Source organism: Netta rufina, assembly GCF_964035555.1.
Source record: "Netta rufina genome assembly, chromosome: 9".
Lineage (NCBI taxonomy): Eukaryota > Metazoa > Chordata > Aves > Anseriformes > Anatidae > Netta > Netta rufina.
The window spans coordinates 2,415,870-2,430,207 of NC_140132.1; the positions used below are offsets into that span (position 1 = coordinate 2,415,870).

The 14,338-nt window shown below is 35.2% G+C and overlaps 1 protein-coding gene across 1 annotated transcript in view; it reads left to right on the top strand.

Moving 5' to 3' along the window:
• Positions 1-14,338, top strand: part of SLC9A9 (solute carrier family 9 member A9) — a gene marked incomplete at both ends in the record, with an annotated part of 211,898 nt that overhangs the window by 107,784 nt on the left and 89,776 nt on the right. The window contains 3 exons of the mRNA XM_084292307.1: positions 7,363-7,476; positions 9,352-9,463; positions 13,196-13,349. Of these exons, the coding sequence (XP_084148433.1) occupies positions 7,363-7,476; positions 9,352-9,463; positions 13,196-13,349 (380 nt within the window). The remainder of the gene's footprint in view (positions 1-7,362; positions 7,477-9,351; positions 9,464-13,195; positions 13,350-14,338) is intronic.

Sequence of the window (14,338 nt, forward strand, 5' to 3'; positions counted from 1 at the left end):
TCACAAGTGCATAGCAAAGTTTCTACTGCTTTCCGTGCCCAACACATATAAGAAATGAGTATATTGAGTTTTAGATTTTGAACAGTCTTTCTTATTTGCCAATTAATTGATAAAAGGGAATAACAAAGTTCTTTCTGAGGGCTGATTTGAATCAAGTAGTTAATGATGTTGGCAGATTCATTGTAAATACAAACCAACCTGCGCTTCCATTCACCCTGAGGTCAAACCTTTTTAGACGTTCTGAAGTTTTTAATTCTTAAATCATTCTCACTCTTGTTTTCATTACTCATAGTAAGAGCAAGAAAAATATTTGAATTCATCTGCTTAAATTTCAATATTTTTGGTTTAAACTTCTTTTGTTCAGCAAAGATATTCCAGACCTATGACATTTTTAATAATGGAAAGGATTTGTTTTAATGTCTGGGACCAATATTTTTACTTTACTGTTGATAGTCAGAAGCTAACATGTGTCCTGTGCCAGTAATTTATCCAGCTTCTCCCATGCTGAACTTTAGTGGTGATGTGTAGATTATGCCACAAAGATTAATCATAATGTGTAAATGCAAATCATTGTTGGCCTTTCCTCTCCCTTGGTTCTGATGCTTTCTTTATTTCTTCTTCCTTTTGGTTTCCCACTTCTTCCTCAGCCCTTAAGAATCTTTTTAACCTCTCAGCTCTAGAGAGAAATAGAAAGTTATTGTGTGCCTTCCATAAATCTCTTAGGGTTAAATTTATTGAATTCATTAGCAAAGCCTACTGACAAAAAAGACCAGAACTTTGCACCAGGACATAAAAAAAGATCCTGTAAGAATTTGCTTCTGTTGGTGTGTTTGTAAGTTTACAGTCATATATTCTTGGATATCAAAATTATTACTATATACAGTTTATAGTCTATAATGAATGAGTTACTTTTGCTGATTATAAGACTTCTCTAAGTCTTAGATTTTGCTAAGATCAAAGTCTTTTTCTAAGATTTTGCTGCATCTAAGACTTATTCTAGAAATGAGCACTATATCACTATGCTGTGAAGATTCATTACAGCTGTATAAAGGATTTCAGGCAAGAGCTTCAAAACAAACTTTCAGATTTTAAAACTTTTAATCAAAACAGAAAGATTAAATAAAGAAATTAGACTATAATAAAAGCTTCTACAATCTTATAAAAATATGATAGTCTGAATTCCCACTACATTTTAATTCAAAATAGTTAGGGAAAAGGAACTTTCATCAACTATTGATTTATCAATATCCTTGACTTCATGGAACATATTTTGTAGCCGTGTTCTAATTAAATAGCATTATTCAAATATCATACATTTCATAACCATCACTTAACATCGACTGTTTGGGATTTTAAGAGCTCTGTTACCTCCAAATCTCTCTTAGAAAGTATAATCAATTTCACATCCTAGCTTCCCAGCTGCTGTTGGACTATTGCAACTCTTTTTTTTTTTCATCAATTGTTTTGATGTCACACAAGAATATATCACTGTAAGATGATATACCCCTAGACAGGTGGCATTCCTCCATGTTGCTAGATAAATCAATACAACTAGAGGCTTGAAAGTACCTGCAAGAGGTGGATGACATTCCTTCAAAGGGTATTAAATTAAATGGAGGAATGTAATATTCCCATTAGTGAGTAAAATTCACTGAGTTTTCCAGCAAATAAATTCTTGATGATCTAATTCAGCTTTTACCCAACACTCTCATACTAACATTATTCCCCTGAGGTGAAAGAATGCTGTTTAAAATATTAGGATTTAATAAATATTTCATTTTCCATATCCCCAACCATAAGCGGACTATGGTCTAGAATATGTTCATTTTGTCCTTTTCTATTTTTAGTGCAGCAGAAATGGAAACTTAGTGTGTCCCATCTTCCAGGTGCGCTAATTACTTACCTAGATAATCTCTCTAACGTTCAGTGAAAATTTAAGTAGTTCTATAAAGTGGATCAACTTGCAAAACCTATTTTGGTGTAGTTTCCCTATTTGGCCTGAACTTAACTGCAGAGATAGAGGGAAGGAATGAAGGAAGGAGAAGAAAAAAGAAGGTGCTTCTCTTACCTCACTCAAAAGTTAGAACTAATACAGCTTTTACATTATATAAAATGGCTCACATGACTTAGAGTAAAACATCAGAAGAAACTTAGTGGTTACAGCAATGCTTAAGGTGTACATTATTTGCATTCATTCCTTTCTCTACTAGTGAGAATTCCAGGTGACGCTTCCCAGAAGAACGTCCCAACCTGAAACTGATTCTTTGCACATCCCTCTGAGCTCTTACAATGGCTGAGAAAAATAATAATAAAATAATAACAAAAACAACAACAAAATCGGTATATCTGGAGAACAGTGAGGTTTTAAATGCATAAATATTGTTGAACTTAATAGGTATTTTTAACATCAGTCTTTTGTAATAGCCACTCTTATGGAGAAAATAAACAAACCAAAGCAAATAGTAAATAGCAGTGTCAGTAATTCACTGAGCTAAAACCTAAACCAAGCGCTCAGGTTGCACTTATATTTTTGTAATTAATACTCTACCTTTAGACATGTTGACATTACTTCAAACTTACATTAGTGATTTATTACATCTCTTACTTTAGAACTATAAGCAGATTTATAGACTATGTGGAGAGGTAGAAATGGCACATTAAAAATTAGGGTTCTTATAGTTTTATACAGAAAAAATGTCTTATTACTATGTGTATATTAAAATGGTTTCTAGTATAATTTTCTGGTAGCCTTAGGGAAACTAATGGCAGCATATGAGCATTTTAATGTCTATTTCATTTAAAGTAGAAATAGGTTAGTGGCCTGTGTGGGAGGCAAAGAAAGAGAATTTATGGTTATGAACAAAATACTTCTAAGGAATTCAACATAAGGGAAATTTTTGAGTACCATTTAAGCAGACTATGGACCGTAGTATGGACGTTGCTTATGGCTGCCCAAAAAAAAAAAAAAAAAAGCAATCCTGGAAAATCCTGGGTGTCCCAGGAAATTGTGACCTCCACAAGAAAACTTAATCGTCCTATTCTTTGACTTCTTATCAAAAGGTCTTGATATCTCATCTTTAAAATATCACAGAATCAGCTAGGTTGGAAGAGACCTCCAAGATCACTTAGTCCAACCTCAACAGAAACATTAATGTGAAAGACACGAGAGTTTGGGAATGTGCTTCTATGGCAGCTGTTTCTTAAAGAGGCTCTCAGATCTCTTTAGAATAAATTGCATTGTTCTGGTGGGATTTATGTTACACAGCAGTGTCAGTTAAATGCTTAACAAAGTATCTCCATAAGCCCTGTATTGCTGTGCTGGGTCTGGCTGGGGTGGAGTTGACTTTCCCCACAGCAGCCCATACAGGGCTGTGCTGTGCACCAGTAGCCAGAGCAGCCCTGCTGTCCCAGCAGTGCTTTGGCAAGCGCTGAGCAGTGCTGGCAGAGCACCAAGGCCAGCTCTCCAAACCCCCACAGCACATAGGCTGGTGGTGGGCAAGAGTTGGGGAGGAAACCTCACCAGGACAGCTGAGCTAAACCTACCAAAGGGAGATTCCAAACCAAATGTTGTCACATGGAGCAGTAAAAGCTGGGGACGGGGAAGAAGCTGGGGGGAGCTCTTGTTATGAAAGCACTGGTCTTCCCAAGCAATCATTATCCATACTGAGGCCTTGTTTCTCAAGACATGGCTGAACATCTCTTGCTGATGGGAAGTAGTGAATAATTGTTTTCTCCTTTTGCTTCTGAGTAGCTGTCCTGGTTTCAGTTAGAACAGAATTTTCTTCCTAGTAGCTGGTGGAATGCTGTGTTTTGGCTCGGGATGAGAAGAGTGCTGATAACACCCCGATGTTTTAATTGTTGCAGAGCAGTGCTTATACCAAGCCAAGGACATCTCAGCCTTTTGCTCTGTCCTGCCAACAGGCAGGCTGGGGGTGCAGTAAGAGCTGGGAGGGGACAGACCCAGGACAGGTGACCCAAACTAGCCAAAGGGGTATTCCATACCATCTGACGTCAGGCTAAACAATATATAGGGGTGGCTAGCCAGGGGGAGGGGGCCGGACGGCTCGGGGTTAGGCTGGGCATCGGTCAGCGGGTGGTGAGCAATTGCATTGTGCATCACTTGTTTGTACATATTATTAGTAGTAGTACTATTATCACCATTGTATTATTATTATTATTATAATTATTGTTGTTGTTGTTGTTATTATTATTATTATTGTTGTTATTATTATTATTATTATTATTTTCCTGTCTTATTAAACTGTCTTTATCTCAACTCATGGGCTTCACTTTCCATTTCTCTCCCCCGTCCCAGAGAGGGAGGGGGGAGGGTGAGCGAACGGCTGTGTGGTGTTTAGCTGCCAGCCGGGTTAAACCACGACAGTAGCCTTTGCTTAATTTATTTACTTTCCTTTAACTAAACTGTTCCTTATCTCAAACAACAAGCTTTCATTTTTCTCATCATATTTTCATCCCTCTGTCCTTCTGAGGAGAGGAGTGAGAGAACAGCATGGTGGAGCTGAGCTGCCCATCAGCTGTTAAACCACCACAATTGCTATCGAACAAAAAGCAGAATTTGAAGAAACACTCTGCTGAATACAGGAATAAAAGTGAAGGAACAAAAAATCTTGGGAAGTCTGGAGGACTGTGTTTAAGTTTTACATTATATCTACAAGTGTCATGTTCCGGGAAAAGACACTCAAATATCTCACTTCTTTTGTGCCAATAACTAGTTCTGAAGGATAATTTTAATATTCTGTTGTGTTGTGTTTTTTTTTTGTTAAGATAAGGTAGGAAATTTGAACAGGCTGCACTTCACAAATAAATGCATCATATGAGTGACATGCTTTTAAAAAGGGAGACCAAACTATAGGGGGAATACAGAAGACCATGAATGATGCTAAAGAACTAATTTTACTGTTCTAAGGAGCCGAATCCCTCATACCTGTGCCTGGGATAGGAAGGAGTCTCATTTCTTTAGAGTCTAACCCAAATCAGCTATTCAAATATATTCAAATAGCACTTGGATTTTTGCTACAAAAAGAAAGTAAACTAGCAGGCAGTGCTCTGATACTGGAAGATTGAAATACTAAGAAATTAGAGATTATTATTATTAATAATTACAATTAATAATAACAATAATAAATAAAAAGCATGGTTCAGGACTAAAATTCATGTTGGGGGGCAGCACAGAATTTTGTCCAGTTCATGCCCAGGAACATGATTCAAGAACTGCAATGGATTACAGTCTTGCATGTATCTTACATAGATGGTGCGGCTAACAAGCATCACATAAACTGTAAAATATAGCCTAAGAGAACAAAGTCTTATGCTCGTGACATAGGAAATGCTCGTGTCCTAGCGAGAGAAAGTAATATACTGTATATGCTGTTCATGTTGACTGAAAACACATAGTCAAGAATTAGAGATTTTTATTTTTAGGAATCACTTATTGAAATAGTTCTGAAGGTTTGAAACAATATGCATGTAGCCAGAAAAGATGAAGCTATAGGGAAACATAAAAGTTGCTCTACAATGAATTCACAGAAATACCTAAGTACTGCATTTTGACCAGATTGCTTGGAGACATGGGGTGAGAAGTCTGAAAGCAGTAATGTCATGAAAGCACTTCAGGCAGGAGTTAAGAGCGTGAATTTAATGTTGAAGACAACTGAGGAAGAATGTACAGCAAAAGCAAGGATACAGCAAAATCTATTTTCCTTCCAAAACTGCATGTCAACAAAGAATTTGAAAATATAATAAACTTTAGCTTTTGAAACTACTAACAGTAGATTCACTTTATATTAAGTCTTGAATGAGATTTTATAAATGAAGAGCAAAACATCACCCAGCACTGAAAGCTCTAGAGTACCTTTACCTCATCCCAACAAATAAAGCATGCAGTCATGGCTCATCATAGCAGTTCCTTCCAAAGATTTATATGTATATATATACAAATGTATAGATATAGATATGCAAATCCTGTCATGACACTCCTGAAAGATTAGTCCTGAAAGTTTACATCATTAGAAAAAAATGCACAAGGTGACAAGCCCACAAAGAAATGGGATCCTGTTTGCTCCCAACATGGAAATGCAAAGATATATCTTAATAATTCTTATGGGTCACTAGAACCCATAATTTGGGACATTTTAACAACTAGTTTATAATTTAAATTTAAATTAAATTTAATTGAAGTCTACTAAATTGCAAATATTTCTTGTGTTTGTTTTCACGTTGTTCAGCAATGCAGTACAAAATGGGGACCACAAAACATGAATTTGGGATAATTAATGGTGCTGCCACAGGGTCTACAATATCTTCCCATATACTATTAGTTTTTTTTGCCTCTGAAATTTGTTTAAAATAATTATTCTGATAGCTCTCACTTTTTCTTTGTTAGATCTTATTAACTGCTATTGGATATTTATTTTTAGAAGCTCAAACATATTAAGAAAAGTACATGAGCCCACTGAAAGTGAAGAAAATATCTCCATAGTAACAATCCTGGTAGAGTGATATATGACTGTAGACAGATTGACAAACTTCAGCCCTGATTCTGTATCTTTGGAGCCCAAAAGTGATTTCAGAAGTCTAAATCCTCATCTTCTCTCCTCTGTAGTTATTTGGCAGAAATGATTGATTTTTTCCAGATGTGGATAAATATGAAAATTTATATTTTATATTAGTTTTTATATAATAAGATGGAAATGCAACCAGGAACATCCCCTAAAGGCAAATGAGTATTTTGGCTTTGCTTGTTTTTTTCACAGAAGAAATCCTACCATAATAATGTATTTTAGCTTTATTTATAATATGTCTAAATGATATCTTAAATACTTTGTTTTGAAATGAGTACTTCATACCGATATACATATAATGTGGTAAAATCATCACCTATGGAATAATATTCTTGATAATAAAAAGATCATGTTATATTTTAAAGGCACAGATTCTTAAAAATGCACTCAGGATTTTTTTTTCTCTCTTGACTTTACTGTACCATCCCTGTAACTGTACTGTGCTGTCTTTTGTGTAGTCAGGATCTGAGCCAGTTCCCAGGTTCACCTGTGTAAACCTGACTAAAGCTAAATCCCCTCAGTTTCCACTGAAGCTTTTATAACTTAATTGCTGTTTCTGTATTTTGCCAGTTGTCTGTGTCAAGTTTTCATACACAAATCAGAGAAAAACACGTTACTGGGACTATCTAAAGCATATGATAAAATAAATGGTTTTAAAATCTACCCTTGAAATGGGATTCCTTTTCCATTCATCTAAATCATTCCATATGCCAAGGAAACATTGTGATAGAGTAGTTAGTTACAGGCAGGAATCATAATTGTTTTCTCTCTCTCATTTAAGTTGTTCGAGTTCATGAATTTTTTGGCTGAGAATGTCATCTTCTGTTACATGGGACTTGCACTATTCACATTTCAAAATCATATCTTCAATCCTCTTTTTATTTTTGGTGCATTTGTATCCTTTGCTCTAAAGTATTTATTTGTGTTTATATATTTATATATGTTAATATATTTATATTTCTGGGTATGTATAAAGAACATATGCTCCATTTAAAATAAATAAATAAATAAATAAATAAATAAATAAATAAGTCAATAGCAAACCTACTAATTCCTTAGATGTTAAAAAAAAAAATGCAATTGACTTTATTATGCATATCTCAAAAACTGCCTCACTGCATGTAAGTTGGTGGTCTTAGGGCTTCTGGTTTGCAGATAGATATAAGGCAAAGATAGAAGGCTTTAAGCCAGCTGGGGAATTTCTGACACTGGGCTTGATATTAGGTTTAGAGTTGGGGTAGGAAATTGGGAAATGTATTGGGACAGATCTGTGTGACAAGTGCAGGCACACAAAATCTTTCTGCTCATACAAAGCCAGTGTAGATCCGCAAACTGTAGAGCTGCCTCCAGAGAGTGCCATAAGCAGAACTTCCCAAAACTACATAATTATATGAAGTCCTGAAAAAACTCCAACAGCTTAGCATTGCTCATATCTTTCCTTCATTGTAGGGAAGGAATTTCCTTCTTGAAATTTGATATTTCTAGTGTACAGGGAATTATTTACATCATGAGTGCCCTAGAGGCGGGTAGGAAAGTCTGTCTTCAGTTCTCAGTTCTGCCATGGTTTCTCAGCAAATTCATTTTACAATTCATTTTTACAATTCATTCATCAAATTACTACAAAAAAAAAAAATCAAGCAGTGGTCCTTTGCTCATTACTTTTTGATGAACTACAGAAGCTTTGAAAGTTGGAATCACACTGTTACTTGCAGTAATTATATGTGCAATTTCCAAATGAATAATAAGAACTGCATTCCAGTTTCCTTCACTAAAGGTTGCTTTAGATGGCAGAGATGAGCCCGAGAGCCCATTGCAATCCACCACTGCAATGACCCAAGTGCAATATTGTGTCCTGCAGTCCCAGCACAGAGAGACAGCTGAACACGAGAGCAGCACTCAGCAACCCAGATGGGAGACTGTGTTGCAGAGCACTGTAGGGACCCTCTCCCTTGTTCCCTCACACTAAGAACCACCAGACTGCAACAGAGTTGCACTAGTATGGTGAGCACAGGTAATGTGAAGCAACCACTGCTAACGCTTCTTCTCCCAGGTCCGTGGGAGCTTTAAGCAGGCTCTTGGTCTCATAGATAGGATGCATCCAGACATTGCCACTCATGTGCTTCATTGGTTCTACACTCCACAGCATGTCTCAGACTCTTGCAGCTGTAATTGAGCCCTAAGAGTCACAAGACAAGGGAAGGACAGCAGCTGCTAAAAGCATGTATAAGGATATACGATTGTCTTTTTTTTTCAATCTGAAATAGTATTATGTTTCTAATTAAAGCTACTTTCATGATAGTTCCACAGGGCAGTAATAAAGAACCCCTTTTGAAAAATCTCAAAAAAAAAATGCTGGATATAGACAATATGAATCCTCAGGAAATAAGAAAGTAATCATGTCCAAAAGCACATTTATTCTTTGCAAATTGCTGCTGAAGGAGATAATGCCATCCCTGAAATTGATGATGGGCATTTTACTGAAGGACTGTAGATGAAGTCACATATGATACAAATTTGATGAGTGAAAGTAGAGTGATTGAATTGGGATATATAATGATCAATCTGAAAACAGGATGTCTGGGGAAGACAGTCTCTGCCACTGTATGGTTTTATAATGAGGTTGGAACCAGAAAGATGTAAAATACGAAGGAAGATAATCTCATATTCATTTTAATTACACTTTTAAAATAACTATGAAGAAATACTGGATTTAAATTGACTGTTCTTTCAGTAGTTTCTCCACCATTTTCCTTAACATCTTACATTTTAGGTGGCAGTTTTTATAGCAAGAGCTTGCAACATATATCCACTTTCCTTCCTTTTGAATTTGGCTCGAAAACAAAAGATTCCCAGGAACTTTCAACACATGATGATGTTTTCAGGTAAGTGCTATTTTGGTATTTTTCCTGTCCACATTTAAGTACTAACATAGACAGTCATCTATCACTAGAAGTCACATCTGTCATGAAGAAGTCATCATTTTAGTACTCAAGATAGCCTCCTCAAAGCCATTGAAGCAAATGGACATACTCTCAGCAATTCGCTGTGCTCTGGACTTATTTTAGTTAACTTTTTTGGAAACCTGTCACTCAGAAGCCAGTCTTTTAATCTGTTGTCCCTCATCCTGTCTCAACATTTCCATGCCAATTTGGAAATATCGTGTTTACATGTTGAGTTGTTTGAGAGGCATTTGTAGTATATCTAGCAGTATGCTCATCTACCAGGAAATAAATACCCAACTTTAAAGGTGTTAGTACTGATACTCAGATCATGGTCTTTGGCAATTCTTTTTAACTTACGTGAACAGTTTGCCTTTGAAACATGAGATTAGGAGACCTTAATTCCACAGACATTTTCATGTGTTTTCCAGCCTGATATCTAAGGACTTTACCTTCTAAATTCAGGTTTACTTTCTAAATAGTGGTTATATTCATTTTAAAATCTGATTAGCAATGAAGAATTAATTAATTAATTAATTAAATAAATAAAATCCAGGAGAAGGAGCCATCTTCTATTCTCAGAGCATCATCCACTGATCCACTGAATTGTTAAAATATCAGCTGGAAACTATATTTTTGGACTTGCATAAGCTAGAAATACTTCCACTTGACTTTCTGAGGCTACTTAGAAAAAAACGCACTAATAAGCTAAGAGTATTTAGTCACTGAAAGACAGAAACACAGATCCCCCTATGCCATTTATGAAATCATTTTTTTAAAGTTAGAAAGTCATAACTTTTTTGTCTTTTTCTTGCTTTTTATACAAAAAGGTATTCCAATTTTTAATGGATAAAAGTTCTTGATTGACAGCCTTGCTGTACACTGATCCATTTAGCCAGGTAGCAAGTAGAATACAATGCACTACATTTCAAGCTTCTTCATCAGGAATACTCCTCATCAGGGTGCCTCATTTAAGCCTATATAATTCCATATCTCTAGAGAGCAGCACAGTAGTTCATTTCTACATCTATTCAATCCTTCTGCTAAAAGCTGCCACTGAAAATGTCAGTTAATACCAACTAGATTGTAGTCAGAGATGATGACATACGTTCATTACAAACTGGCTTTCAGACTGCCTGCTCATCTACAATTGTTAGTGGTGTGAGATATATATGTAGATCACCCTGATAAAGCTAGCAGGTGGCCAACTAAACAACAGCACACACACAAAATAAATAAATAAATAAATAAACTTGCTATCATTAGTTATCCAGTTTCCAAGCCTCATTTTTCTTTTCTTTTTGCTCAGATAAAGTATGGATTTCAAAGTATTCTAAAATATATCTTATTCATCAACTTTTCTGTCCTTGTTTCTCCAGTCAAATTTCATTCTCCACAGAGCTAGAAGCAGAAGGCAGCCAGTGAGGACTCACTGTGAGAGTACACATTAGCTTCCCAGCATAATCTGGCAGCTGAAAACCAAAAATGGTAGTACTGAAAATTTCTAAAATGCAAATGTTAAAATAGTCAGAAAGTATTTTTAACTGTTTTCAAAAAGATACTGTATTTTGTTGAGAGAAATATCTTTAAAATATTTTTTTAAATAAATTGCATAATCTGCCAGAAGACCAATAAGGACTCACTGCCTTTCATACTACCAGCAGTTTCGCACTTCACTGATGTGTGGATTTTCCATGTAATTGCACTTTATTATATGTATTAAGATGTATGCTCAGTTACCAATAATGTTCTTATTTACTACAAACTGATCATTCTGTGTATAGTGATAAACAGAGAAGACAATGACTGCCAGAAAGAAGACACATTTCTGATACGAGTAAACAAGACACTGAATTTGCATTTGGAGGAACGCCCTCACTTGCTTCGTGCCAGTGCCTACACAAGATTAGCAGAGCTTTTGAATCAATGTTCTGGCATAGCTTCAGGTTCCAGTAGGCCATGGAGAAAACTGGGCTTCAGTCACCACATCATCACACACGAAGATGTGAAAACAAAGAATTTGAGATTAGTTTTGCCTTTGATCATATTGCTACCAAATGCACCCAATATTACTATTTTCTTTACAGAGTTTTATGGCCATAGTCACCATGCATATCAAAGTCTGAAAAAAAGCACTTAAGATTGGGCAAGTACATTGCCAGTTAGCATCTGAGTACACCTGACTTTGCCAAGAATTTTACTGAAGTTACTAAATATACTTTTTGAGTACTAATACATTTGAGAAAAGGTGGATGAGTTAGTCTTGGAAGTGGATAATGTAGCATTTTAATTTATTATATTCCTCATCTGTTTGTGTCCCTCTTCTAGCATCATGTTACAGAGGGTAGATTCACTTTTACAATTATGTTTAATCATGATTCCTGATAAAAACACATTGTAAATCAAAATTAGATTAGTCTATGTGTAATTAAGCCTCAGCTTCTCAAATTAAGTTCAACATCAGCTAAAATGAGCAGGCCAGCAGTCTCAGCTCATGTGAAAAAGAAATATTTTCATGTGTTAAATTTAATTTGAGGTAGTCATCTAGATTACCACTTTAATCACCAGAAAAAGACCATGTTAATGGTGGCTCATTTGCTCCTCAGGAACATGTTTAAAATGAGCTGATGCTTTTTATTTTGAAGAAAATAGTAAAGCATAAGCATCTTTAGAGATGTCTTTTACATAAAAGCAAAATCAATGACAAGTCTCCTTGTTGACTTTAGTGTCACTTTCATAAAAGCAGAGATTTTAAACCTCTGCCACTGAAGCAGTTCAGCTAGTGTAACTACAGTCTGGTGCTGCGTTGCAGAAAAGGCTTTGTTTTCTCTGGATAAACTGTTCATCTTCTATACCAAATGATTCGTAGCCTAGCTATGCACTCTTAAAAAGCTTTAGAGATCCACTACAAAAACTAGGGTTTTTAGCTGTTGATTAAAAGATTTTGCATAAACCATCAGTACCTTACAAAAGTTTCAATAATTACGTTTAATCTCTTGATATTTGCAAAGATTCAGTGTGCATTGTATACATGCAATGGTTTTGCTCTCTACATATATTTTATAGATTATATTTTTTTAGAAAACTAAAATAAATTTAAATAGATTAATGAACAACATAAGAAAATAGAGAGTATTATTTGTATTATGCATCCTTAGGTGTGGAAGCATTATTTTAAATATATGAAAGGACAGGCTTTATTTTCCTGTCCTTTTTAATGTGTCACTGTATGAGGACCTATTTAATTAGCTTGTTACTACCCATGGGGCTTTTTATAAACTCAGTGTTAGCTGTTTTGTCCATATTTGTAAGATTTTATGTTTACTCAGGTATATAATTTTATGACTATTAAAATTTAATATCATTTTTAATATAAAATATAAAATGTTTAATATAAAATTATGTTTAATATAAAATTATTCACAACAGGGAATTCAGTGGATAGAAAACAGATGTGTAATTATTATGTGATTATCATAGAGGTTTCATTGTCCATTTTTGCTAAGTTGCTTACACTTGCCTTAAACACCGTGCTTTCAACTACTGTGATTCAACAAATTACAGTTATGATTGTGGCTGAAAATCCTTTCTGCCCTTGGAATCAGGTTTGGGTAGGAAAGAGTAAAATTCTATTTCTCCATCACATTAAGTTCACCATTCTCATCCATTTTTCAGGTTTACGTGGTGCAATAGCATTTGCATTGGCTATTCGAGACACAGGATCCCAGCCCAAACAAATGATGTTCACAACAGCACTGCTTATTGTGTTTTTCACCGTCTGGGTATTTGGTGGAGGCACAACACCAATGCTCACATGGCTTCAGATCAGGTTAGTACTCACTTTACAAGATTAACCATCAAAATATAATGCAATCACTGTGCTCACTGTGATTATTACATTCCTAGAGCTTTCTAAGACTTAATTATGCACTTTTTAATAGAGTTTTACAAGCACAGAGCAAGTATTTAGGTACCTGGTAGAGGTAGCTTTAGACCACAAAGAACAGGTTCTTCCCAGGCCTGTTAAAGATGTGGACCTGGCTCAAATCTGTCCTTATTTCCTAAATTTGTTTCACTACTAATGCTTTTAAATACTGTGAGTGTCCTCCTCACTGCTGAAAAAAATAGCTATGAAGGCAGATCTTCCCCTCATCTATAAATGTGTATTTATTATACAAACATGTCATATAGAATGTATTTCTAATTATACTGTGAATAACCAAAGAAATCTACCTACTTTTGTATACCTTTCAACCATTAATTTGTTGCTCACTGTCTTATATATGCTCCTCACAGCATTATTTTCTTGTTATTAGACACTTGTATTTACAGACAGCAATGAATGACAAAGAAGGTTAAATGAGAAAAAAGAGAGATGAGAAAACTGGTACAATGAATATTTAATTTAAAGATGGTGTTCTGCCCAACATGGTTTTTTTAAAATCCCACCTTTAACAATAAAAGTTTAATGCCATAGCTGAGTCCCTGCAACTGTTCACAATGTCTCCAAAGAAAATCTCAGTATGAATATAGATTTGTAATTCACAATTCCATATCATTTATCCTATATATAGCACACACTTTGCTTGTTTAGAAAATTATGTCTGATTAACAAGCCTTTGTGTCAGACTGTTGCTATAAAATACCAGCTGAAGATAACTAAATTGAAGATTTAATAAAGAGCAGAGATAAAGGTTTGAAGACAAAATAAGAGACAATGTAAAAATGCACTGTATAAACATAAAATACACTGTATAAACATAAAACGCAGGCATCCATATGCAATGTTGGGGCTGTTTCCATGATGTTTGATTTTTT